Raw genomic sequence first — 24,376 nt, forward strand, 5'->3', positions numbered from 1 at the left:
ATATTTTATATATAAAAAATTATTTTATTTACGTGACTCCGACGTGGCGGTGATGTGTCACTGACGTGTCAGTGAGTGTGATGCACTCTTCGTTATGAGAGTGGTATTATGTATTAAGGGGTGAAATAAATACACTTTAAAGATGTTAAGGGGTAAATAAGCGGAAGTTAAGTTTAAGTGCTAAAGTGAGTTTGGAGGACAAGTTCAGGGGGAAAATCATGTCTTTTCTCTATTAGTTAATTAATGAATTTCATGTTTTCTGTCTTTTATGTCTTTCATGAATCTTATCATAACTAAGTTTAATATTAGTTACGGAAAATTATTAAAAGAATAATGCTTGGAACGAAGTAAAATTACCTGCATGAACATTTCTTTCAGAACGTTGTAGTGAGGTTGTTTATCAAAATGGCTTGAGAAAGTCAAAATAGGTTGTGAACCCTCCAATTGATCTGTTAAATTGCAAAAGACACAAAAGTTAAACATTATTTTTCAATGAGAAATTAAAACACAGCTTTAGAGATAATGGTACCTAAATAAAGACAAGGTTCCATGTCTCAATCATAGTGGGATCATCATTATTAACAAATGATGCAACATCACAACTCCTAATTCTATCAAAGTGTATTTCAGTGCAGGGTCCACAAGGTCTGGTATCACCCATCTCCCAAAAGTTGTCCTACTCAAAATGCAGTGTGGTGAGAAATAATCTGAATGACTTAGCTCAAAATAATCTGAACGCTTAGTTCAAAGTAATAAAATATTTTAACAAGGAGAAAAAGGTTTTCAGACATCATCATCAAATCATGATCAAATTATTTGAACAAGTAATGAGGTTATCATTTCCACATACTAGAACACAATAATATTTCAGTGGTTGAAATAGTTACTTAAGAGCATTGGTTATTGTACAACAATTACTCAAAACCTTTAATAGTATTTAATTCATCTAACAAATACAACTTATAGGAATATGAGTAATTTCATTTGTTCCCTTCCTTTTTTTAAATGGAAAAATTTGTCATTTCAAAACTCAAATATTAACGGGTCTTTCCTTTACCTTTCTCCACTTAAATGATGGATACAACTTCTTGATTTTCTTACCAAAAAAAAAGAATATTTAATTTTTACAATGTGAAAAGGATACTTATCACTACTCTCACAAGTTCCTATCAATAGATACTCTTCTCCACTTGAATTATGATTACCATTTTTTTATTCTTTTATCAGCAAAAAAGACAGTTATTTTTTTAGGCAAAAATGATACTTATCACTGCCTCCGCGTCACTTCATCAAAAAATTTATCCAAAATTGTAATGTCCACAAAACTAAACATGCTTCTAAAGATTCAATAAGATTCATGGCTTTCAAAAATATCAAGTATACTGATAACATTACCTCATTGGAAGATTTAGTTTAATGAATTATTGATGCACCAAACAAAAATTGATGTGTTTGAGCAAGATGATAGAATAGAAGATACAGTGTGAGATCATACTTTACAGCTAAAAGGTAGCCCCCTGCTAGGACAAAGGAACTGAAGCCATAGGTCTCTAGCTTCGTTATCAGCTGGAAGGCCAAATTTTTCATCACCGTCAAAATAAGTAGCGTAAATCCTTTCACTTGACAGTCTATATATCTGGACAAAAATCATCAAACAAGGAAAAATAATTTATACAAGTCAACATCTGCCATTTTTTGATCATACAACATATATGCTAGGAGCACAACTGAAAACGTACAAGAATATTACTATTAATCGGGATAAAACTTGCCTGTGTAAAGAGTTCCCAAGCTCATTCAATGGCCTCTTTCTTGAAATAAACCCCAAATGACCAATTACCAAGCATCGCAAAGAAAGTGTGGTGGTAAGTGTCCTTACCAACATCATATAGATCATTATTTTTGCCACCAGCACGAATACACTTCTGTGTATCGTAGGCACGCTTAAGTTTGCTCAATAGACTATTAAGGTATACAATACCGAAGAAAATAGGCTTGAACTGATTCATACTTGCACAGAAGAAATACTTGCATAGAAGAAACAAACTTTAGCTATTAACAGATAGTAATACACAATAACTACAACAACATAATATGATAGTGAAAACACAAGACAACAGACAATAAGAAATAAATAGAAGGTGGAATGACATAAAGATATGATGAAAATAAGAAAATGTGGCAAAACAAGTGATGAAACCATAACTTCTAAATGCATTCAGCAGAATATCTATTCAATATCGCCTCGCCACAGCCTTTCACCTGTGTTGAACATCAGGCAAATGTGGAACAACTGTTAATATTCTCTCACTCCTATTTAACATCGCGTTATTTCACTGAAAAAATATTTAAATTTGACTTATATGTTATATTAGTAATAGTGAAAGTAACTACTAAATAGATGGTACAACACACTACTGTGATAGAGAAAACATCACATCAAAGTTTAAGATTTGAACAATCCAAAGAATTTGAGTTCGTGAAAGATGTGACTTTGTTTTTAGAAACATATTAGGGTCAAATATTTTGTTATCTCAAAACGGAGTATTCCATATGTTGGAATGAAGAATATACTTTATTTATTTAAAAAGGTGTCAAAAGAAGCAAAATTATGATAAGTCCATGTATCCAAATAAGTCAATATAGGAAACTGCACATTGTTATGGATGAGATAAATGATAGATGGAATGATTCTGAGGCGCATTACGAACTAGAATCAAAAAATCAATAGACCAAAGAAAAAAACAACTATATATTAAGAGGAGGAAGTGACAGAATCCAAAAACAACTTACACACTATTCAACTATTACTAACTGTAGAACTAATACTCATTCTACCACCAGAACTAGCTTGAGTTGTGCGAACTATGCAGCCAGCAATGTCCTTTCATCCAGTAGATTAACCTCTACTGATTTACCAACTGCATATCCATTTTGTCCTTCAGCAACATATGTTTTTGTCAAAATAGTGTTTGACACAGTATCCGTCACTGACTCAGTTGAATTATGCACATTATTTAAAACTTCAAATCAGTTGAATTATGCATATTATTTAAAACTTTGAATGATGATTTATCAGCATTCGAACTAAATTCTCACATATGTAGCCCTTGAGACTCTAGAATATTCAAATCTTTGTGGTGGGTTACAAATGGACGTGCAGCTGCCCCACCAGCAATCATGTTCATCATGGGAGTCTCTACCTGTTACAAATACAATAATATATTTTACCAGATTTAATTCAAGCTACATCGTGATCTCAAATTAACAAAGGCAAAGTAAAACAGCTTCATAAATACCAAACTCTAAGAACTCACGATTATCAAGAAAGCTCCAAATAAAAGTTATGATCTTTGAGGGGTATTAAATATGTGTCGAACCTCTGTATTCAGCATCAAATTCAAATAACGCTGCCTATATCATGTTTTCTAGACATAAAGAATAAATGAACCACAAGAACACGCATAGGAATATAATCTTTTAAAGGAGATAGGAAGAAAGCAAGGCAATTGAAAATCTTCCTCAAAAAATTGAGAGGCATAAGATACCTGAACCTTTAAAACATATGTATCTGGATTGCGTCCACTTTCGAGGACCCATGCTTCAGAATTCTGCAGCATAATTAAAGATAGATCAATTAAAATGGAACTAGTCTTACACATAATCCAAAAGAAAATTCACTAACCTTTGTAGTCTCTATCTGGGCACCTTTCTGTCGTGGCATCATAGGAAGACAATGAGATAAGACTACGAATGATTTGGGAAAAATATTCAGCTTTTCTTTTTTACTCTTTCCTGATGAATGAGGTATGAAGAATTAGAAGAATATGATACCAAGACAAAACATCAGTATCATCATCTCCTAAGATATTTGTATAAAATACACGCCAAGAAAAATATTCACCAAGCAATTGCAGAGCAGACAATATTTGAATTGAGAGACTATGGCAAAACCCAGAAATTTAAATGCTTGCAAACACAAGAACATGTTTTATGTTAAACATGAACCACTGCCCCTTTAAGAGAGAGTTTGACAAAGTCTGCTATGATAATCATGGTCTGGTAGAAGTATTGGAAAAATTGTATAATATTTTCTCTCATGCACCTACCAATGAGCTTCACTTTTTGGGAATATAATGGATATGTTGTTGTTGTTGTTGTATGCACCTACCAACTAAACCACATGTTTTTCTTTTCTCCTTACAAATGCACACATCTATTCTCTCAACCTACATTTTTACTGATTCCGAACATTATATCATTTCTCTCTATTTTTATTTTAAAAAATTCTCTAACTTCCACTTAATTTGACTTAGCAGGATTTCAATGAAGAGTCACTGCAAGTAACAACCTTCAATAAAGGAAAAGGGGTGACTCTATACGACTACAAAAAGCCATTGTTTTGCAATAAAAATGGCAACTTCAGTAGACAAAACAACTATCAAGTAAAAGGCTTTATATTTCAGCCTCTTGTTCAAGGAGATAATTGCTTAAAGATCAGCTAAACACAACATGCAAAAACTGAAAATGTAGAGTATAAAAAATCATCTGTTTACATTTAGTTACGGGGAATTATTACAAAGGCTAATGCTTGGAATGAAGTAAAATTACCTGCATGAACATTTCTTTCAAAAGCTTCCACTGAGGTTGCTTACCAAAATGATTTGAGAAAGTCTAAATAGGACACTTCAAATGATTTTCAGATAGTTTTAATTCTTCCATCGTGTGCACTTCAAAACAAAAGGGAAAAGTAGAATAAGACGGACTTTTCCATATTCAAGAGAATATCATAAGTGATATTCTCATGTCCTTTTATTTTTTCATAAATTTTAATTAATGTATTAAAGTTATTATGATTATAGGTTAGTTAACAAATAAAACTTTATGTAATAATAATACAAAATCAAAATTTATTTCTGTAAAAGTTTAAAAAGGGCAGTTACATGGTAATAACCTACTTTGAATTTTCAATAACGGTTGATATTTTAAATTTTTTTATGCTTCCTCTGTCAAAATTATCAACTGACTCCATCTTTCTTTTGTTGTCTTTCAAATTTACATATTAAATCAAAATTCTAAAGTCCTTATAAATGAAAAATGAAAAGAAATCTGCTTTCACAGTAAGCCGATGCAACATACGAAATCAAAAATGGCGCAAACAAAGCACTTTTAACAAAGGTATGATCTTTCATTACCACTCTCATCTCTAATTTAGAGGCAAAATCAGAAATTATTTTGATATAGCTAGCAATATTTGCTTTTTTCTTAAAGGATGAAATAAATAACATACAAATGTCTTCTAAAGAAAAAGGTGAACCCTCAATGTACAGAAAGCATTCTATTGAGATTGAAGAAATACTTGGACCTTTAACTGATATAACAAATGGTGAGCAACAATATGCTTGATTTAATATAATTATAATTGTACTGTTAGAACTTATTTTCTAATACTCTTCTTATATAGGTAGGCGTGGTGATAACATATTGCCTGATTTAAATGTATTACCTGGAGGTAAGTGCTTTAAATTTTTCATCCAAATTAGATCCTAAATTAAAACTTTCTTACTACAATATGATTTTACAAATAATATAGTAATATATTTCATTTAATTTATAGATACGCAAACACATAATTCTCCGTCAGATTTAAATGAAACTTCAATAATGGAAGGTAAGTAGTTCAAGTTATCATTAGTTATCAGTTAATATATATATATATATATATATATATATATATTGTTAACAGTACAAACAGTTAATTAGTGTATCTTTCTTACTAGAAATTGAGGCAATAATAAATAACATTGTCGTACAAGATATGTTCCTAGAAAATATTTATTTTTAAAAAATTACAATATAGTAAAAGTGAATTTATGAATTAACAATCTTTAATTTATAAAAATATTATTACATTTATATCTACATACACTCATAAATTTATACACATAACATAACAGAACAACTTCAGCATAACATAGAAGATGAAAAAGAAGAGTATCCAGACATGACAATCATACTCTGAACTTCTCTTATTATTACATATAAAACTTTTGACAAATATAGATATATATTGAAAATTCAAACCTATTAATTTATTTTTTACTACATTCTATAGATGTTGATGTTGAATGTGGCGACATTTGCATTGAAGGTTCGACTGAAAAACTCTTGATTAAGATAAAATAGTTTGATCAATTAAATCTATAATGTTGTCTCTTTAACTGTATATACTATTGCAATTATAGAATATTGAGATATAGGAGTGCTACATATGAATGTAAAAATTGTAGGGCTCTTTTTTGGTATGAAGAAAGAACACATAAGCATTACAAATAAAAAAATAATAATTTTCACAATATGTTGTCAACAAGAAAAAATAAGGCTTCCATATCTTAAGAAGCCTTCTCAAATTTTGGAACAATTACTGTTTGCATCAGGTTAGATAAATCATCAGTATTAATATCAACATATTCAAATCTGCCTATATTAACCTTCTTCATTCAGCAATTATTTTAATATAGGTCCTAAAAGTAATCATTTTCAAGAAAAAATTAGAAGTTATAATTCTATGTTCTCATTTACATCAATGGGAGGAAAAGTGGATACCTCCATCAATCAGACACGAGGGCTAAGAACATTCAGATTATTTGAATAAAATTATCATCAAATTGATAGCTTACTATCTCCTGAAGAATCTACTCCAAAATTTGCGCAGCTATATATTTACGATACAGAAAATGAAGTTGCAAATAGAATTAACGTTGTCAGGTAAGCATTATATCTTCATTATATAATCCTATGCAATTAAAAATTACTTTAAACACTTTATTAATATAATATATCTTTTTTTAGAAGGTAATAATTTAATATTATATATTTTTTGTAGTCGTGGACAAGATGTTAATAAGCTTCATGCTGAAATTGTTACTGATCTAAAACAAATGCTTGATGACAATAATGTGCTGGCCAAAACTTTTAGACTGATGAGAGATAGATTTCAAAAAAATAACAGTTCCAATGTGTAGCTAAAACTAATAGGGAAAAGAGGTATTGATGGTAGAAGTTACAACCTACCAACAATACCAGAAGTAGCTGCTTTGGTGGTTGGAGATTTTGATGTTTCTAGATCTGATTGTGATATCATTATAGAAACACAATTTGGATAGCTGCAAAGGATCAATGAACTGAATGTTGCATACTTAGGTTTACAATATCCTTTAATTTTTCTTTATGGTGAAGATGGGTATGGAGAGGACATTCCTTTAAGTTCATGTGATAAGGAAAGACAACGTGTTAGTATGCATAAATTTTTTCTTACAGAATTCAAGAAACAAAAGGTGAAGTTCCTACCATTGTGGCTTCAAGAAGATTATTTCAGCAATTTTTATTTGATGCCTATACAATGATGGATTCTTCTCTGCTGAAGTTTATTCGGACTCATCAAAAATAATTTAGAGTTGAGTTTTATAAGGTCCTATCAGATGCAATTTTACATGGAGATACTGATCCTTCATCCCAAGGTAAAAGAGTATTTTTACCATTAAGTTTCATGGGAGGTGCACGATATATGCTTCAGAATCATCAAGATGTTATGGAAATATGCAAATGGGTTGGATAGCCTGACCATTTTATCACATTTACTTGCAATCCTAAATGGCCAGAAATTACTATATTTATAGGAAGAAGGGGGTTGAATCCTGAAGAACATCTAGATATTCTATGTAAGATATTTAAAATTAAATTGGACCACTTGATAAAGAATTTGAAGGCCAATCACGTATTTGAAAAAGTAAAAGCAGGATTGTCATATTTACTATTTTATTTGAATATACATGAGGACACTCATAAATCATTTTATTTATATTATTCTAACAATTTATTTCTAATAAACTTACTTGATTTATAATGCAGTGATATATGCCATTGAGTTTCAAAAAAGAGGATTACCTCATGCCCATAGATTGTTTTTTCTTCATGAGAGCAATAAGTTTTCTTGTGATCAGATATTAATCGAATAATTTCAGCAGAAATATCATATAAAGTCAATGATCCTCATTATTATGATGTTGTGAAAAATATGATGATGCATGGCCCATGTGGTTCTACTAGCAAATTTTCACCGTGCATGCAGAATGGTAAATGTACAAAGCACTTCCCTAAAAAGTTTGTTCACACAACAACAATTGATGAAGAAGGGTATCCTGTTTACAGAAGAAGGAATAATGATAGAACCATTGAGAAAAATGATATTCATTTGGATAGCAGATATGTGGTTCCACACAACCTCAAGTTGTTGTTAACATATGGTGCTCACATTAACGTGAAATGGTGCAACCAATCAAGATCTTTTAAATACTTATCAAGTATGTCAATAAAGGATATGACCGTGCGACTGCTGCTTTTTCACAAAATACACATACTGATGGTTCATCAACTGTTGATGAAATCATCATGTATTATGATTGTCGCTACATATCACCATGTGAAGATGCTTGGAGAATATTTAAATTTTCAATTCACCGTAGAGAATCATCAGTGGAAAGACTATCATTCCATCTTGAAGATGAACAATATGAATCTTTTTCTGATGAGGATCCAATTGAAAATGTTACTGATAAATCAACTGTTAGGGAATCTCAATTTTTAAGTTGGTTTGAGGCTAACAAAAAGTTTTCAGAAGCAAGAGATTTGACGTACACAGAATTCCCTCTTAAATTTTGGTGGGACAGAAGTTCAAAAAGATGGGAAAGGAGAAAAAATTCTGCATTTTCTATTGGGAGGATCTTCTTTGTCACTCCAGGGAGTGGGGAGATATATTATCTCAAGTTGTTATTAAATGTAATTAAAGGGCCAATTTCCTATGAAGAACTTAGAAGAATCAACAACAATAACCATGCTACTTTTAGAGATGCATGTTATGCACTTGGTTTGTTGGATGACGACAAAGAATACATCGATGCTATAAAGGAGGCAAGTACTTAAGGAATGCCATCTTATCTTCGACAATTGTTTGTCATGTTAATGATAGCTAATTCAATGTCACGACTTAAAGTTGTTTGACAAACATCATGGCGGCTACTTTCAGAAGATATCCTTTGTGAAGAAAGAAGATTATTGGACAACCCAGGTACAAATAATATCATTATATAATAACAAAAGTATTTAAAAATTGTATCTATTTATAATTTAGTTATTTTTTTAATTTACTATTCAGAATAAACAAGATATCAATATTGATACTTGAAACAACTTTATTACTCCTTAAATATATTAGAAACATATATTTAACATTTGCCTTCAAATTCATATTTTACTTCTGATTTAGTGTAATTTATGTAGTTCATTGATCTATCATATGTAATATTCTTGTGCAAAAAATTAGTGAACTTTAATTAACATGCATAAACTACATATACATGAAACTACTTAGTTAACTTGTATACATGATTATGTACCTTTTAGACTCTTACAATAATTTGTCATTCAGAAGCAAATCTAACAGATGATGAATTGAAAAATAGCTGCTTGCAAAAATTTGACATGATTTTAAGAAGTTGTGGAAAAAGTTTTAACGAATTTTCAATAAGGGAAAAGGGTCAAAAATACCCGTCAACTTTTATTAATTGGCTAACTTTATCCTTCTTCATATTTTGGGGCTAAAAATACCCTTACTGTTATAATTTTGGGTTAAAAAAATCCTTTTTGTTAAAAAAACTTAACAAAAATACCCTTATTTTTGATAGATTTTCAACATGGCTTTTTAAAATCCACATGACCTGAAATTTGAGTGAGGTGGATGCCACATAGCATGCCACCTCACCATCAGATATTTTAATTTAGAAATTCTCTAAATCTCGTAGAAATCTTTTTTGTTCTTTTGATTTTTTTGTATTCAAAGTTTTTATACACCAGTCCTTAATTAACTTAAAATTCATAGATATCTATAACTTTTAATTTACTAAAACCCATGCGTATTCCCCTCTCTCACAATGTATACTATTTTGAATTTTGCAAATCATATGGGTTCTCTACTTTCCTTCTCTTTCTTGCTTGAAATCAAGAAGTGAATCGAGTCAAAACTCAAAGGTATAGTTCATTTTCTTGTTAGCCATGAATGAGCTTCAAGAACAAGATATTCTTTTTAACAATGGTGTTATCAAATAAGCTCGTTATAGATTCACTATATAAGCAATAAATAAGTTATTGTAGCTCTTTTCCTCTTTAATTTAATGAGCCCATATCTTGTAATGTCTGTGAAAAAATTAATTTTTTGTACCTCAAGAAAGAAAAAGCTGATTTGCAACCCAAAAAAAGAAAGAAGTTGTAGATCAAACATGCCCAATAATATGTTTAAAGGAGTTACTTTGAACCTATACCAAACATTCCAAACATAGAACACTAATTTTGTCATTTTGTATACATTTATCTCCAAATTCATTGTCAAAACAACTCTACTTTTATCTCCAAATTCATTATCAAAACAATGCACTACTGTCTTGCTTCTCTCCATATTTTTGCAGAAACTGAAACTCTTCTTTCGCCTACTTTTCTCGGATTTAAATAATTTCACGAAATGAGTTTAAAGTTGAGACAATAAAAAGGTGAAAAGTGATGAAGACGAGGAGTGCACAAATCAAAATTATGGATTGAGATTTTTGGGGAGAAATAAAGAAAGAAGATAAAATGGCATGTTGGCACTGGTCTAAAGAACAAAAATAAGAAATAAATAGAATAAAAAATAACAATTAATTTTGTACATTATTCAATTAAAAGATGACATTTGTCTAATTTAACCAAAAGTTTCTCTCACCTTGCCATGGTGGAAATCTGTCAAAAACAAGGGCATTTTTATTAAGTTTCCTAATGATAAGGATATTTTTAACCCCAAAATATGAAAAGGGGTAAAGTTAGCCAATTAATAAAAGTTGAGGGATATTTTTGACCCTTTTCCCTTCCAACAATGTCAAAATCATGTTATGGTCATGAAGAAGTTGCTGGTACCAATACACTCATCAATGAGGAATTGCGGTATAATAGATGCAATTTGACAGAAGAACATCAACAACTATTAATGCAATTGAAAGTTGAGCAGAAGTATGCATATGATAAAATCATGACTATAGTGAATGAAGACAAAGGGGGATTATTCTGTTTATATGGTCATGGAGGAATAGGCAAAACTTTTCTCTGGAAAACATTGTCTGTTGGCATACACTCTAAAGGTGATATAGTACTAAATATTGCATCAAGTGATATTGCATCTTTGTTGTTATCCGAAGGACGGACTGCTCATTCGAGATTTGTGATTCCTCTAAATAGAACTAAAGATTCAACATGCAACATAAACAAGGAAGTCCATTAGCTAAGTTGATGGTTAAGGCGAAGTTTATCATTTGGGATGAGGCATCAATGATGCATAGATATTATTTTGAAGCTCTTGATCAAACTTTAAGAGATATTCTAAGATTTAAAAATCCATCAAATTTAGATCCGCCATTTGGAGGAAAGACGATTGTTTTTGGAGGTGATTTTAGACAAACCTTGCCGGTAATTACAAAAGGCACTAGGCAAGATATTGTTAATACAACAATAAATTCTTCCTATTTGTGGGCACACTGTCATATTCTAAAGCTAACAAAGAATATGATACTGCAATATAGTCGATCTGATGCAAATATGAGGGAGTTGAAATAATTTTCTGATTGGCTTTTGAAAATAGGTGATGGAAGGATGGGATTTCTCATAGATGGCTTTGAGAAAGTAAAAATACCCGAAGATCTTCTCACAGATAATTGTGATGACCCAATATCTGGAATTGTAGAAAGTACATATTTCAATTATTCAGAACATTCTACTGATATGAAATACCTTTAAGAAAGAGCAATCCTTTCACCTACTCTTTTAATGGTGGAATCAGTGAATGATTACATGGTTTCTCTCAACTGTGGACAGGAGAAGTCATATTTGAGTTCCGATACAGTTTGTATGTCTGATCATTCATTTACATCTTTGGGACATGTGCATACATCTGAATTCCTAAATAGTTTTAAATGCTCAGGTATTCCAAATCACTCTATCACTTTGAAGGTAGGTATTCCTGTGATATTGCTAAGAAATATAAATCAATCAGCAGGATTGTGTAATGGAACTAGATTAATCATCACAAGACTCAAAAATCGGGTAATTGAAGCAAAAGTGTTATCTGAAAAAAATCTGACAACAAAGTTTTTATTCCAAGAATGTCACTTACTCCATCTGATTCACAAATTTCTTTTAAATTCCAACGAAGGCAATTTTCAGTGATTGTATATTTTGCCATGACCATAAATAAAAGTCAAGGTCAATCATTGTGCAGTGTGAGATTATTTTTGAAGAAGCCTGTATTTACTCATAGATAACTATATGTTGCCCTTTCTTGCGTAACATCTAGAAAAGGGCTGAAGATCTTATGTTATGATGAAGATGAGAGAATAACAAATGAAACTACAAATGTAGTGTATAAAGAAGTCTTCTCTAATTTATAGGTAACTATATCCTTCTACATTTAATCTACTTAGATATATTTTGCTTTTTCTTTTAAAGTAATCTGTAATTAAACTATATTGTATGACTATTTGACTTTTGTTATTTGTTAAACTTTGATGTATTTTATAGGGAAATGCAGGAACAATACTTATGAGGTCGTAAAATCTCTTACAATCACATCAACGTCTTCCCCCAGTGAACTCAGAAACACAAACAAAGGTCATCAAATAGATACATGAAAGTACAAGTGAGAAAATTTATCCTACATCTTAGAGAATCAGAAGTTCAGAGAGATGTACATATAAAGAAAGGAAGAGCAAACAGAGGAGCTTACCTTAGATATGGAGAGTCAATATAAGACAATGTGCTTGAGAGGATGTGCAGTAAATCATCCGAAAAGTGAAGCTTCTAAACCGAGAAAAAATAAATCACTTTGCATCCATGGAAACAAGACGCTCCAAAATACCTCACCAATGAATCTAACTGATGTTTGCCTAAAAAGGACAGAAATGATTCTACACTGTTCAGTTTTTTATATAGATAATAATGTTTGTCACAATTGAGCCTATTTCTATATATTGAAATGCATGTCACTGTGTTATTATACATAATGATCCATTTGAAATAAATAAATACATCTTACTTATTAAATAATAAAATATATCGTTCAAGTACTAGAAATAATGTACAGGAACATACCTTTTTGTTATGCCAATCAACACATTCAGAAGATTTGTTTATCCAAAGACATTATTTTACCTCCTTTCGCTTCAATTGCAAATAGACCTACCATCAGTAAGTTCAAAATCATCACAAAGTATTTAGGAATAACTTATGAAGTGAAGAATCAATGTAATTTACATAGACCGTTAAGTTTTAAGCACTCTATTTACCTCAAGTTGCATAATCTCACTAAGCCAAGATCTGCAACTGACGGTTGACCACTTCCAAGTACAAATCATCTTTTTTTCTGGAGCCAAACAGACTCGATATGTGTAAGAGACGCTATAAAGAGTTTCTCAGCTTTCACTGCTGCTTATGGATTAAAAGGCAACCCAACTGCAGGAGCAAGAAGAGAGAGACACATATAGCAGAAAACAGAAGGTGCTTAAGAGAACTGTTGAAAATCACTAAAAGAGAAACATGTCAAAAAGTATTAATCAAGAATGCTGGGGAAAAACTATATTATCATAGTGTTGTTAGTCATGTAATTGTTGGAAAAATCGTCACATTGTTAAGCAACTAGACTTACAAATAGAGTTTTGAAAAATATCGTTCCAGTTAGAAGAAAAAGCTACTAAACATAATAAGAAAGTAGGAGATTTGCAAAGAGAAATATAACATTCCTGTAACTCTTCTTTCAAAGTGATCATACAATAAATTTCCTCGCTTAAATCTCAATTGTAGAATTACAAAACTAATACAGATGCTGACTTAAACTTAGAATTTTGTTGTCCCAGTTCTCCAAAAATCCAACATTACCATTTAAATTAACCCAATTAAGATTAAGACGGATTGGACACTAAAACAAGTAAGCACCTGGACGGCGAGGGAAGTTAGTGCAACGCCGGTCCAGCACAGGTTTGATTTTCACTATTTTGTATAAGTCAGCTGGATACCTTCAATAAAATAGTGTAATAAAAAAGAGTTAACAACAAAAGGCAACATCCTGAACCAGAATAAGTAAGTATACAAGCTAAGAGAGTCTACTACATTACAGTTCAAGAGCTATACTGTTCGTAGGAACCACAGATACTTTTTTATTTTCTGGATGAGTAGGTGTAGTATATAGACTCCAAGGACCAACTTCTTTCCATTCACTATTATTTCTTCTCAAATATCAATACGGTGTATATTGAATATGTTGTTTAATGTACTTCTTTAGCCCTATTAACCAACTGTTTCGAGTATTGATTTGATTAGGTACTGAAATCGAAAATGAAGTAGCAAAAGAAAAAGAAGGTAGATGAAGTACAAATGGAAGAAATTGAGCAATCAAATAACAAGTACAAATGGGTAGCGGCAGAGTTAGGAATTCTAACAAGGGGATTCCAAGAAAGGTAAAAGAATCGTACTTGAAATTTGAATCAGTATCCTGCTACTATATTTGACACACTTCTACCACCACACTATACACTCCCCTTTTATCAAATGGATTCGGCAATTTACAAACAGACAAAAATATTTGTTATGATGAAAAGGGATTCAATTGAATCCCCTTCAATACTTAACATGCCACTGCATATGGGTTTAATGTCAACTGTATCAGAATGTGAACTTTATTGAATTTAATTTCTAGGATGATGACGTCAGGTGTTTTTTTGTACATATTTAGTGACTTTCTTAGTAAAAATATAGCATTTGAACTAAAACTACTGAGTTCGGCCAAATCAATATATCGGCTTCTAAGCTCCGCCCCTGATCAACTACAAGGACAGATATCTAAGAATTGCATGACTGCAACAAAATAAAATTGGTTAACCAAAATATGTTATGTCAGTACCCTATGTCAAAACCTAAACATGCTAGGTTTCCAGGAGCAAGAAAAGAACATTTATAGATCAAAAGACTTCATGTAGTGTTTGTTAGGCTTCTAGGAGCAAGAGTAAGTAAATATCTGTAGACCAAAAGACTTCATATGGTGATCATTCTGAAGCTCCCGCATACGACCATACACAGCTAAAAGGGATTTGGAAGGAACACAACCCCTATTTACATATGTCCCTCCAACTCCGCCCCCTTCAACGATAGCGGTTTTCAAGCCCAGCAAAGAATTTTAAGTAATTATGCACACTATTAGCTGAAAAAATAAATGGAACCATCCTGTTAAACCTAAGTTTTCATTCTATCTAGGCTTCGACAATTAAATAATTAAATTGCATGAGTTAGAGAACTGAAATTAATGTTTTATAGGATTTCAGTCTACAATAAGCACCACCAGTACTGCTCTAAGTCTTGCTGCTTCACCAGTGAAAGCTTCATTCATCTCTGCAATTTTACACTCCTCCGCAATCACAGTGTATAAGGAACAAGATTTTATAAGATAGAAAGTACATCAATCAACAAACAAGTTCTATTTAATATTTACTAAAGATCTACACATCTGAGACTCATGCATACATCTTAAAAAAGAAGGGTAACCACATCTAACTTAAATCCGTGAACACAGCCACAAACTAAGTCTCATAAAATAGATAATAGAGCTACATATCAAAAATTAGTTCCATTTCTCAATTAATTGAAACAGATAATGAATGATACGGAAAGAGCTCACCTTGGATCTGAACAATCAAGAGACGAGGCCTTTGGAGAGTAGATGTGGGACTTCATCAGGAGTTTCAAGATTATAAATCTAAAATGAATTAATTTTCTACCTCAATAAAAGAGCTAAAAATAGCTCATCCTCTTAAGAGTAATCCAGAAACAAAATCACAAAAGCATTTTTATATATGAAGCTTTGAACAACAATGAATCTTTGAAAAGAAATAAAGAAGCAAATTAAGTTTTATTTTCACAGTAAACTTGCAATGGAAAAATGGACATCGACGGACAAAACAAAGAAGTTCTTTCCAGAAACAAAATGAGCTTCAGACAAAATAACAAAAAAGGTACAAAATATCTGTCACGGTCCAAAATTCAGGACTGTGATGGCACCTATTCCATCCTCCGTGATAGGTAAGTCAACCACCCAATTATAGAACAATACATCAAACTCATAGAAGCGGAAGAAATAAGAATAGATTCAATTCCGAATAATCTCTGAAGTAGATAAATAGACTAGTAAAATTAATTCGTAGTTAATTCCAGGTCTGGAAGTTACCAATACAAGCCACTAATATATAGAATCAAAAGAAAGTTTGAGTTTTTCAAAATACGGAAATTGCATAAGAACAAGGCTGAAGGAGATTTCAGTAGCCTCTAAAGCCAATAGCAGCTACCTCGAATCTCTGATGATGCTAACAAACAAGGAACCACAGGGATTAATATCCAGAGATCGTCGATCTATACCTGCACGTAGGGTGCAAAAACAGCAAGAGTGAATACGAAATCACATGTACTCAGCAAGCATCGTCAACCGACCCAAATTCAAAGTGATGACGAGTGACACCACATAAAACATCTAAACATAAACACACAACCTGCACTCAGGAAGACCACATTAATCAAACAGAATAGTCCATTTTAATAGTCATAAAGATATCATAACACAATCCAAGAATTTCTCAATCCGATCAAATAAATAACACATATACAATAAGTACAAGGTCACAATTCACTTTAACCAATTTGAACCAAATAAATCAATGCATTGCGATGCAATGCAATGCAAAATTGCAAATGTATATACTGTGCAGGCGTGCACTCCGATCCTAATACATATACTTTGCAGACGTGGACTCCGACTCCAATATATATACTGTGCAATCGTGCACTCTAATCCCAATATATATACTGTGCAGGCATGCACTCCGATTCCAATAAATATATTTAATATTGTGTAGGCGTGGACTCCAATCCTAATAAATATATATAATACTGTGCAGGCGTGCACTCCGATCCCATAAAGATATATAATATTGTGCAAACGTGCACTCCGATCTTAATAAATATATATAATATTGTGCATCCGTGCACTCCAATCTCATAAATATATATAATATTGTGCAGGCGTGCACTCCGATCCCAATAAATATATATAATACTGTGCAAGCGTGCACTCTGATCCCATAAATATATATAATACGGTGCAGGCGTGCACTCCAATCCCACTAAATATATATAATATTGTGCAGGCGTGCACTCTAATCCCATAAATATATATAATACTGTGCAGGCGTGCACTCCGATCCCATATGAAATGCAATGCATGATGTGCAAGTATCATCATTAGCTAACTTTTTCGATAATTTATGTACCATAACCAATCAGTCCATCGGCTAGCATATAGGAAAAAATAGTTCAAACATACAATTAACTTATTTTATCCCCTCAATTAATTAACACCGGTACCTGCATAGATGCTCGTCACAATCATCCATACGGTACCCCCAAATTCCAATTACTCCCATTATACTTAACTAACAAATATTCAAATAAGCACGTTGAAAAAGAGTCTAAGAAAAGTCTCAACTTACCTGAACTCGAAGCCAAGCGTCAATTAACAAATTTGTCTTTACCTAAAGCTTCCGAATGATCCAAAACTGTTCAAATATATATATGAGATTTGATCTCCATGAAAGGAGGGTTTGTCTTCTTGATGTATTTGATTATCAAGAAGAGAGGGTTTTGATCTTTATCCCATGAATTTATTGGGACTTTTCAGATCAACGATCTCTTTGTGAATATCCCATCATGAATTTGTGGGATACTGGAGATGTCGATCTTTTTACGAATACCCATCGATTTATGGAATTTAGGGTAAAGTAGCCTCCTAGAACTCTAACAAAATTTGGATTATTCTTAAAGCCCACAAATTTTAGATGTCTACATATATTTTCCTTGTAAAATTACAAATCTAATGAGACCCATATATTTATAATTATTTTCAATTCAAAAGTTCGGATCAAAGAGTCACCACCAATCTTCAAAATCTTAATGATCATAACCATATTAGCAATTTCAAGTTTGTAGTAAACAAAAGAAAAGAGAAAATAAAATTTAAAAAAAATGATTTTTATATCTAAGTTATGGTCACATCTGGAACATGAACGAAATTGGAAAACAAGTATCGAAATTATATCAGCAACTTGGCGAAAGTCCAAGTTTTGTTTGCTTGAAATTTAGTCACAGTAGGCTTTAGTTAACAATATTAAAGAAAAATTGAAAAATAAAAATAATATAAAAGAATATTAAAGAAACCAGTGGTCCCTGCCATCACACCATCAATATACCCTATTTAGTATCCATTACCTATACCCTTACCACGTAGTCATTTTAAACCAAAAAAAAAAAAAAAAAAATCAAAAGATCAATTAGCATTGTTTAATCAAAAATCCGTGCCCACCCATTAACTAAAACTCTATCTTCCTTTCAATGGTTGGAAATAATTGCAGAAATCATTAAACACCAATTTAACCCATGCCTTAAGCAACCGTCTACTCCCCTCACGTCACTATCCAACAAAGTAGTAGAGAATTCATTCAAAGTTTCTAACCTGGAGATGTTGAGAATTCTTTTCACAGCCACGAATGGAAAGAAAACACGATACTGCTAACACCTTCTTGCTCAATTCGTCACTCTCTTTCTCGATCTCTCCCCTTCCCGTGTGTATGTGTGCTTGAATGATGGAAGATGAACTGTGTGGAGATTATGGAGTAATTAAAGTAGTATTATGGAAGACAGAGATTGTGTTTTTTTTTTTTTTGAAGGTGCAAATACAGCTAATCATATTCTGTGCTGCCTGTTGTTGTGAAGTGATATGTGAATTTATGAGAATGATTGTGTTTGTTTTAGTGGAGTGTGTAATGGAATCTTTGTGGAAGATGAGGTCAAAATTAAATTAATTTACTTTAATTAAGGGGAAAAAATTAAATTCATTAAAATAAATCTCGAGAATTTATTAATTTTTTATATTAATTTAGGTCTAAGAATATTAATTTTTAATAATTAAAATAAATATTTTAAAAATTATCTGATATACCTCTATCTTCTTTTTTAATATTTTATTGATACCTCAAAAGCAAAATATAATTGTCCATAAAAAGATTATTCAATAATTAAATCCCTTCTCCCTCTCCATTTTTTTTTATTCCTTTTGTTGCGAAATCCATAAAAATTGAGGACGAAACTATAAAGAGTTTCAAATTGAAAAAAAATTCTTTGATGTAGGAGCGAGTGTATTATACTCTCCATTATGAGAGTGAAATTACGTTTTCGGGGTGACATAATCCATGCAAAAATTATTTAGGGGTAAATAATTATTGATAAGGTTAAAGTGTTAAAAGTAAAATTTGACGACAAGTTCAGGTGGATATTTATGTCTTTTCCCTTATTATTATTATAGGGCATTATGGTTTGACCCTGTACTATGTGCGTTTTGTAAGTTGGACACTTCTACTTACATGTTTATTATCTAGACCCCTGAACCCATTAAAAAGCAATATTTCAAATCCTTTGATCATTAACTTTACCTATATGACATTAAAATGTTGATTAGGACAAGGAAAGTGATTACTCAACTATGCTCCTTCAATTGTTTTGGCTTTCAACTGTTACAATCTCTAGGCCCTAAACCAAAGTGATGCAAACTTTCACCATATGGATATGTGAAAAATAGCACCATTTAATGTGGTACTTACAAGCAAATAAAATTCTTGAATATTTGTCAGATATAATTTCCCACATTTTTTTTCAAAGCTTATTTCTTACAAGAACATATTGATTGCAATAAGTGATGTTTGTCTCTATTTAATCGACTTTTACTTTGATAGGAATTTAACATTAAAGATTCCGAAGTCGGTTCCATATACCCCATGTGGTACTACTTGGACTATCCTGATAACGTTAAATTGCTGGAGGATTATACATCACAGGCACTTAAGAAGTACAACAAAGAAAATGTAGGCTCTCGTCACACTTGTCATTTGTCTTTCTACTTGTTTTTTTACCTTATTATCTCTAGAAAGCTGAGAAATTTCCTGTGTATTCATGTTAGGGCACTACATATGAGTTTGATAAGATTATCAAGGTTAATGGAGAAGGCTGTAGAGACAGAATTTACTATATAACCCTTTCGGTCAAGAATGGCAAGGAGAAATATTTTCAAGTTAAGATGGTGACACGTCTTCTAAGGAAATCTTTGAAGTTCCCATCATCAGGCCAACCAAGGGTAATGAGATCTGTTGTACAATCCTTTTTGTTTTTTGTTTTAAGTTTCATAACTTTAAATATCTCATAGAACGAATTAGCAGTTTATGGTAGATAAGTTTGTCCTGCTTAATTAAGTCAAATGGGAATAAAGGTATTTCTGTTGGAAAATAAATATAGATATAATATTCAGTTTGGTATAAGCTTGGAGCCTGGAAATTATTTACGAAAACCTAATCTGCTTCTTGATTGCTTCAAGAAGAACAAAGTTCTAGTTTTTCTTTTTTTTTAAAAAAAAAGCAAATAACAAAGTTTGAGCATGTTACTAACTCTCTTGTGCTTTTGTGTAAGTGAAGTGAAGGATTTTGACGGCATATAGTGGATGTGAAGGCTCATGGTTTAGTTTCTAGTAACTACTAGTGTGAAAAGTAGAAAGAACTACTGTGGCTGACCTTTTGTTATAATTTAATGTAAAAGTAGAAAGATTGCTCTTTTAAGTTAAAGATGGTATTGTGTTGTTCTATTATTCTATTAGATAAGTATGTCCGTGCCATATTCCACTTGAAAGGAGGACATAGTCTCACTATTAGGAATCCTCTGAATATTGCAATAGGAATATCTTATATTACTCTTTCTTATCAAGTGCCATAATCCATTGATGGGGTGCCATAGTCTAAATGTAATGGATCCTCTGAATATTGATATAAGGACGGGTATGGCGAATAACTAAATCTGGGAGTGAGTCGTGTTTAATTTATTGAAACTCAGTGCTCCAACTTCTCAAGTTATTCTTTCTTTCCAGTTGTGAGAGATTGCAGTCAAATAAACTTAAACAATCTTGAGTTGATATTAGAAGAACAAAAAATATTAGGTTAAACAGTTACTCATAGTGTAACAGATGCACTATCTTAAAACCAGTGCAATTTTCTCCAACTCAAAGGTGATAAGAAGTCCTCACCGTTAGAGGAAAGTGATTCTACCTAAATGGTTGAAATAGCAAAACAACACTACTGTTCATTCATCATTGTAATAAACTCAAAATGGTCAAGGCTTTAGAGTGTGATTAAGTGATCAATGAAGTTTGTGTGAAACCTTGGATACCAGGGTAAGGATCCTGGTAGGAAAAAAAACTCAAGTGATTGATTCCCATCAGCCTAAGCCTACATGGGAAGAGTTATCGGATAGATGTGCACTGGTGGAAGATAGCAGGTACCTAATTCAAGCTAGCCAGACACCACCATTATCCAAAAAATGAAAAAAAAAAAAGATCTAAACTAGCCTAGTAAATGTCAAGGTGATCGATCATATAGAAAACTTACACTCACAAAAATACCTTTCAACTATAAAAAGTGATCAAGAATATCTTTCCTTCTAACCGTTGTTTCAAAACAAGAAAAAAAGGGGTCAATTTTACCCTTACGCTATTCAAAATAAAACAATTTTATACAAATAAAAAAGATACCTCTACTTATGCATATAATAAATTCATTAACTCTAAATTCTAAATCCGTCTCTGATGGTTAATAGTTCCAAAGACTATCAACATTTGAGTTTTTTGGTGAATAATCTTCCATGGATGTTGAGTTTTTTCTCGGGGGACTAAGCATCATTGCCTCAGCCATATTAACAAGCAAACTTGGAAAATCAAATAATTCTTCCTCATCAACATATTCTTGAGTATTCCCTGAACATAGTAGCGGAATCAGAAATTTTATAATAATATGAAAAAAATGGCACACATGAAATTTGAACCGTAACGTAAAATAATATATTTTATGTTAAGGAGATTCAACAGTTTATAAATACTTTTTGAACAATTCTATTTTAAGTGAGAGTTGTTTCATAAAAAGTTGTACCTCTATGGATTTGAAAACTGTTTAATTTTAAACTGTTCATTTTAACTATAGTGACATGATTTATACATATAGAAATGTCATAGGAAATTTAAGATCTACGAATTTCAAAAGTCTTTTTTCTTTTTTCTTTTTGTGTTTGATCATAAATTTTGGAAGTAGATTTTGCAAAATTTATCTTTAAAACTTGTTTGGCTATAAAATTCGATCTTTAAATATTTTCGAGTCCCAATTTTTGGGACTTTCACTCATAAAATTTCTTCTTTTTTTTTTTCAAGTAAAAATATATGTCTAAACACAAGTTAAAAAACTCAATTTTTCAAGTTTCACGTTTCAACTTCAAATCTATGGTCAAACGAGAGTTTAGATGACATACATTCATAGTCAAGTTTCACGTTTCAACTTCAAATCTATGGCCAAATGAGAGTTTAGACTACATACATTCACAATCAAATAATATCGCAACATAAACTGAAATGAGAGTTTACCTATTTGCACAGCATAATTTTTCGACGAAGAAGATTCAATCAAAGTATTCCCTTCATTATCCGTGAAAGATGTAAAAAAGTTTATTTGATTTTCCAAATTCTATTAATATTATATAAATAGAAATAGATGGAGTAGCATATATTGCATGAAAATTACGTAGAAAGTCATATAAATCATAATAATTTACATCTAAAGCTATAGAACAACTTTAATTGACTTTCTCAAACATTCCATCAGTGACATATAAATTGAGACGAAAAAAGTGACATATAATATCTGAAAATTATATATAAAACTTGGCTTCGTAATAAATACTATATAAAGTAAATAGTTTATTCTACACATAGAAACATTACATCTAATTTTCTTTACGTACATCACGTTGGGCTTGAATTCATAGATTATTATATTGTTGGATATTTAACGTAAAAAGCTGGAAGAGTAAATTGAGCCCATTTTGGTCTTACTATTTCAAATTAGATGTGTTATTTCTTTTTAAAAAATATCTTAATAATAAAAAGAGGATAAAGAGGATACGGCTGCCACAGTTAGAAAAGGGCAAGCCAAAGTTAGAAGACGGTTAGATAGGTGTGAAGTCTGTATATAGGTAAGGTGAAGTCGACATCAAGTGATGATGAAACTACCTAAGCATTAAGACATTAATTTTGTACGAGAGGTAAAGAGTAGCACCAATTTGTCCAATAGCATTGCAAATTTGATTTTGTAGGAAAAAATGATATTCATACACTAGAGCAAAATTCACGTCAATGCACATTAAGGTGGTATTAAGGAAGTAAGTAGTCATTTTTGCCGTTTTGAGTAATTTTGACCCTTTTCATTTTACACATGTAAATTGCTACTAAGATCACATATGTATTCCAACTTAATAATGAGATCCTATTTAATATATTGACTTGTTTTACCATATAGAGTTTATGCACTTATTTGTTTACAATATATTACGTTGGATGTTGTTGTAAAAATTTTATTTTTAATACGAAGATTTAAGTTATTTAATTGAAAGTTCTAAAAAAAATTTGGTAAAAGATAGTTTTCTTTCTCTTGTATAGAAAATTTTGAACCTTTTTTTTTTAAAATAAAGTCTTCAATATTGTTTTAAGTAAAATAAAATTATTAATTCACTACTAAAAAATTATTGAGGGACTAACGCAATGCTTTACTAGCTTTACCTTGAACCACCCCAATAAATTGTGAGAAGCTGTTCCAAGAAGAGAAAGTCAAGTCACAATGGGAAAGATGGGTTTATATGGGCTCCTCAACTCTGATAGATACACCTTGACATCATTTCACAACTAAACACCTGAACTTTTAAAAATGCACATTTAGACAGTTGAACACACTTTTTCGGATGTATATTCTCAGTTGAGGCCAGGTTAACATGTCAATGTATATTGTTGACTAGACATTCTATAGCAAGGCATAATTAAATTTTATAACACCAAAAAAAAATGAAGTGGTATATACGTGCAAAGATCAAGCTGAGCCTTTATGGAATGCGTTGTTGATCAGGGAATTGTCCTTGCATTTGCTCGGACTTGTTTTGAGTTCAATGTTGATCATAAAACATTGGGCCTTTTGTACTGGAAATTGCCGTAAAGAAATGAATCACTGAGTCGTCAACAGATGAAGACTGCAAAAGTTACATGAAAGTTGCAACGAGAGGCCATGTTTTAGCTGAACTG

General features: G+C 31.5%; 1 protein-coding gene and 1 long non-coding RNA gene across 6 annotated transcripts; one reads left to right on the forward strand and one right to left on the reverse strand.

Moving 5' to 3' along the window:
• Positions 1–355: 355 nt before the first annotated feature.
• Positions 356–18,923, reverse strand: LOC107855614. Of its 4 annotated transcripts, none has more exons than XR_007043597.1 (13): positions 18,680–18,814; positions 16,464–16,533; positions 14,065–14,144; positions 13,419–13,495; positions 13,225–13,311; positions 12,860–13,019; positions 4,612–4,730; positions 3,686–3,795; positions 3,549–3,611; positions 3,318–3,428; positions 1,496–3,203; positions 530–676; positions 356–449 (listed from the first exon to the last, which is right to left on the reverse strand). It is a non-coding gene; the product is annotated as an uncharacterized LOC107855614 (long non-coding RNA). The 4 variants fall into 4 exon arrangements; XR_007043596.1 differs by having other exon boundaries at positions 13,419–13,584; XR_007043595.1 differs by lacking the exons at positions 356–449; positions 530–676; positions 1,496–3,203; ... (6 more) ...; positions 13,419–13,495; positions 14,065–14,144 and adding an exon at positions 17,661–17,726 and having other exon boundaries at positions 16,267–16,533; positions 18,680–18,923.
• Positions 18,757–20,852, forward strand: LOC124886430. 2 transcript variants are annotated; one of them, XM_047394618.1, is made up of 4 exons: positions 18,757–18,893; positions 19,956–20,084; positions 20,180–20,353; positions 20,688–20,852. In XM_047394618.1, exons 1-4 carry the CDS (start codon positions 18,807–18,809, stop codon positions 20,688–20,690), a joined length of 393 nt encoding a protein of 130 aa, XP_047250574.1. In that variant the 5' UTR covers positions 18,757–18,806; the 3' UTR covers positions 20,691–20,852. The 2 variants fall into 2 exon arrangements, with proteins under 2 accessions (XP_047250574.1, XP_047250573.1); XM_047394617.1 differs by having other exon boundaries at positions 20,693–20,852.
• The last annotated feature ends 3,524 nt before the right edge of the window (positions 20,853–24,376 follow it).

Source organism: Capsicum annuum, chromosome 8 (genome assembly GCF_002878395.1).
Source record: "Capsicum annuum cultivar UCD-10X-F1 chromosome 8, UCD10Xv1.1, whole genome shotgun sequence".
In the NCBI taxonomy this organism is placed as follows: Eukaryota; Viridiplantae; Streptophyta; class Magnoliopsida; order Solanales; family Solanaceae; genus Capsicum; species Capsicum annuum.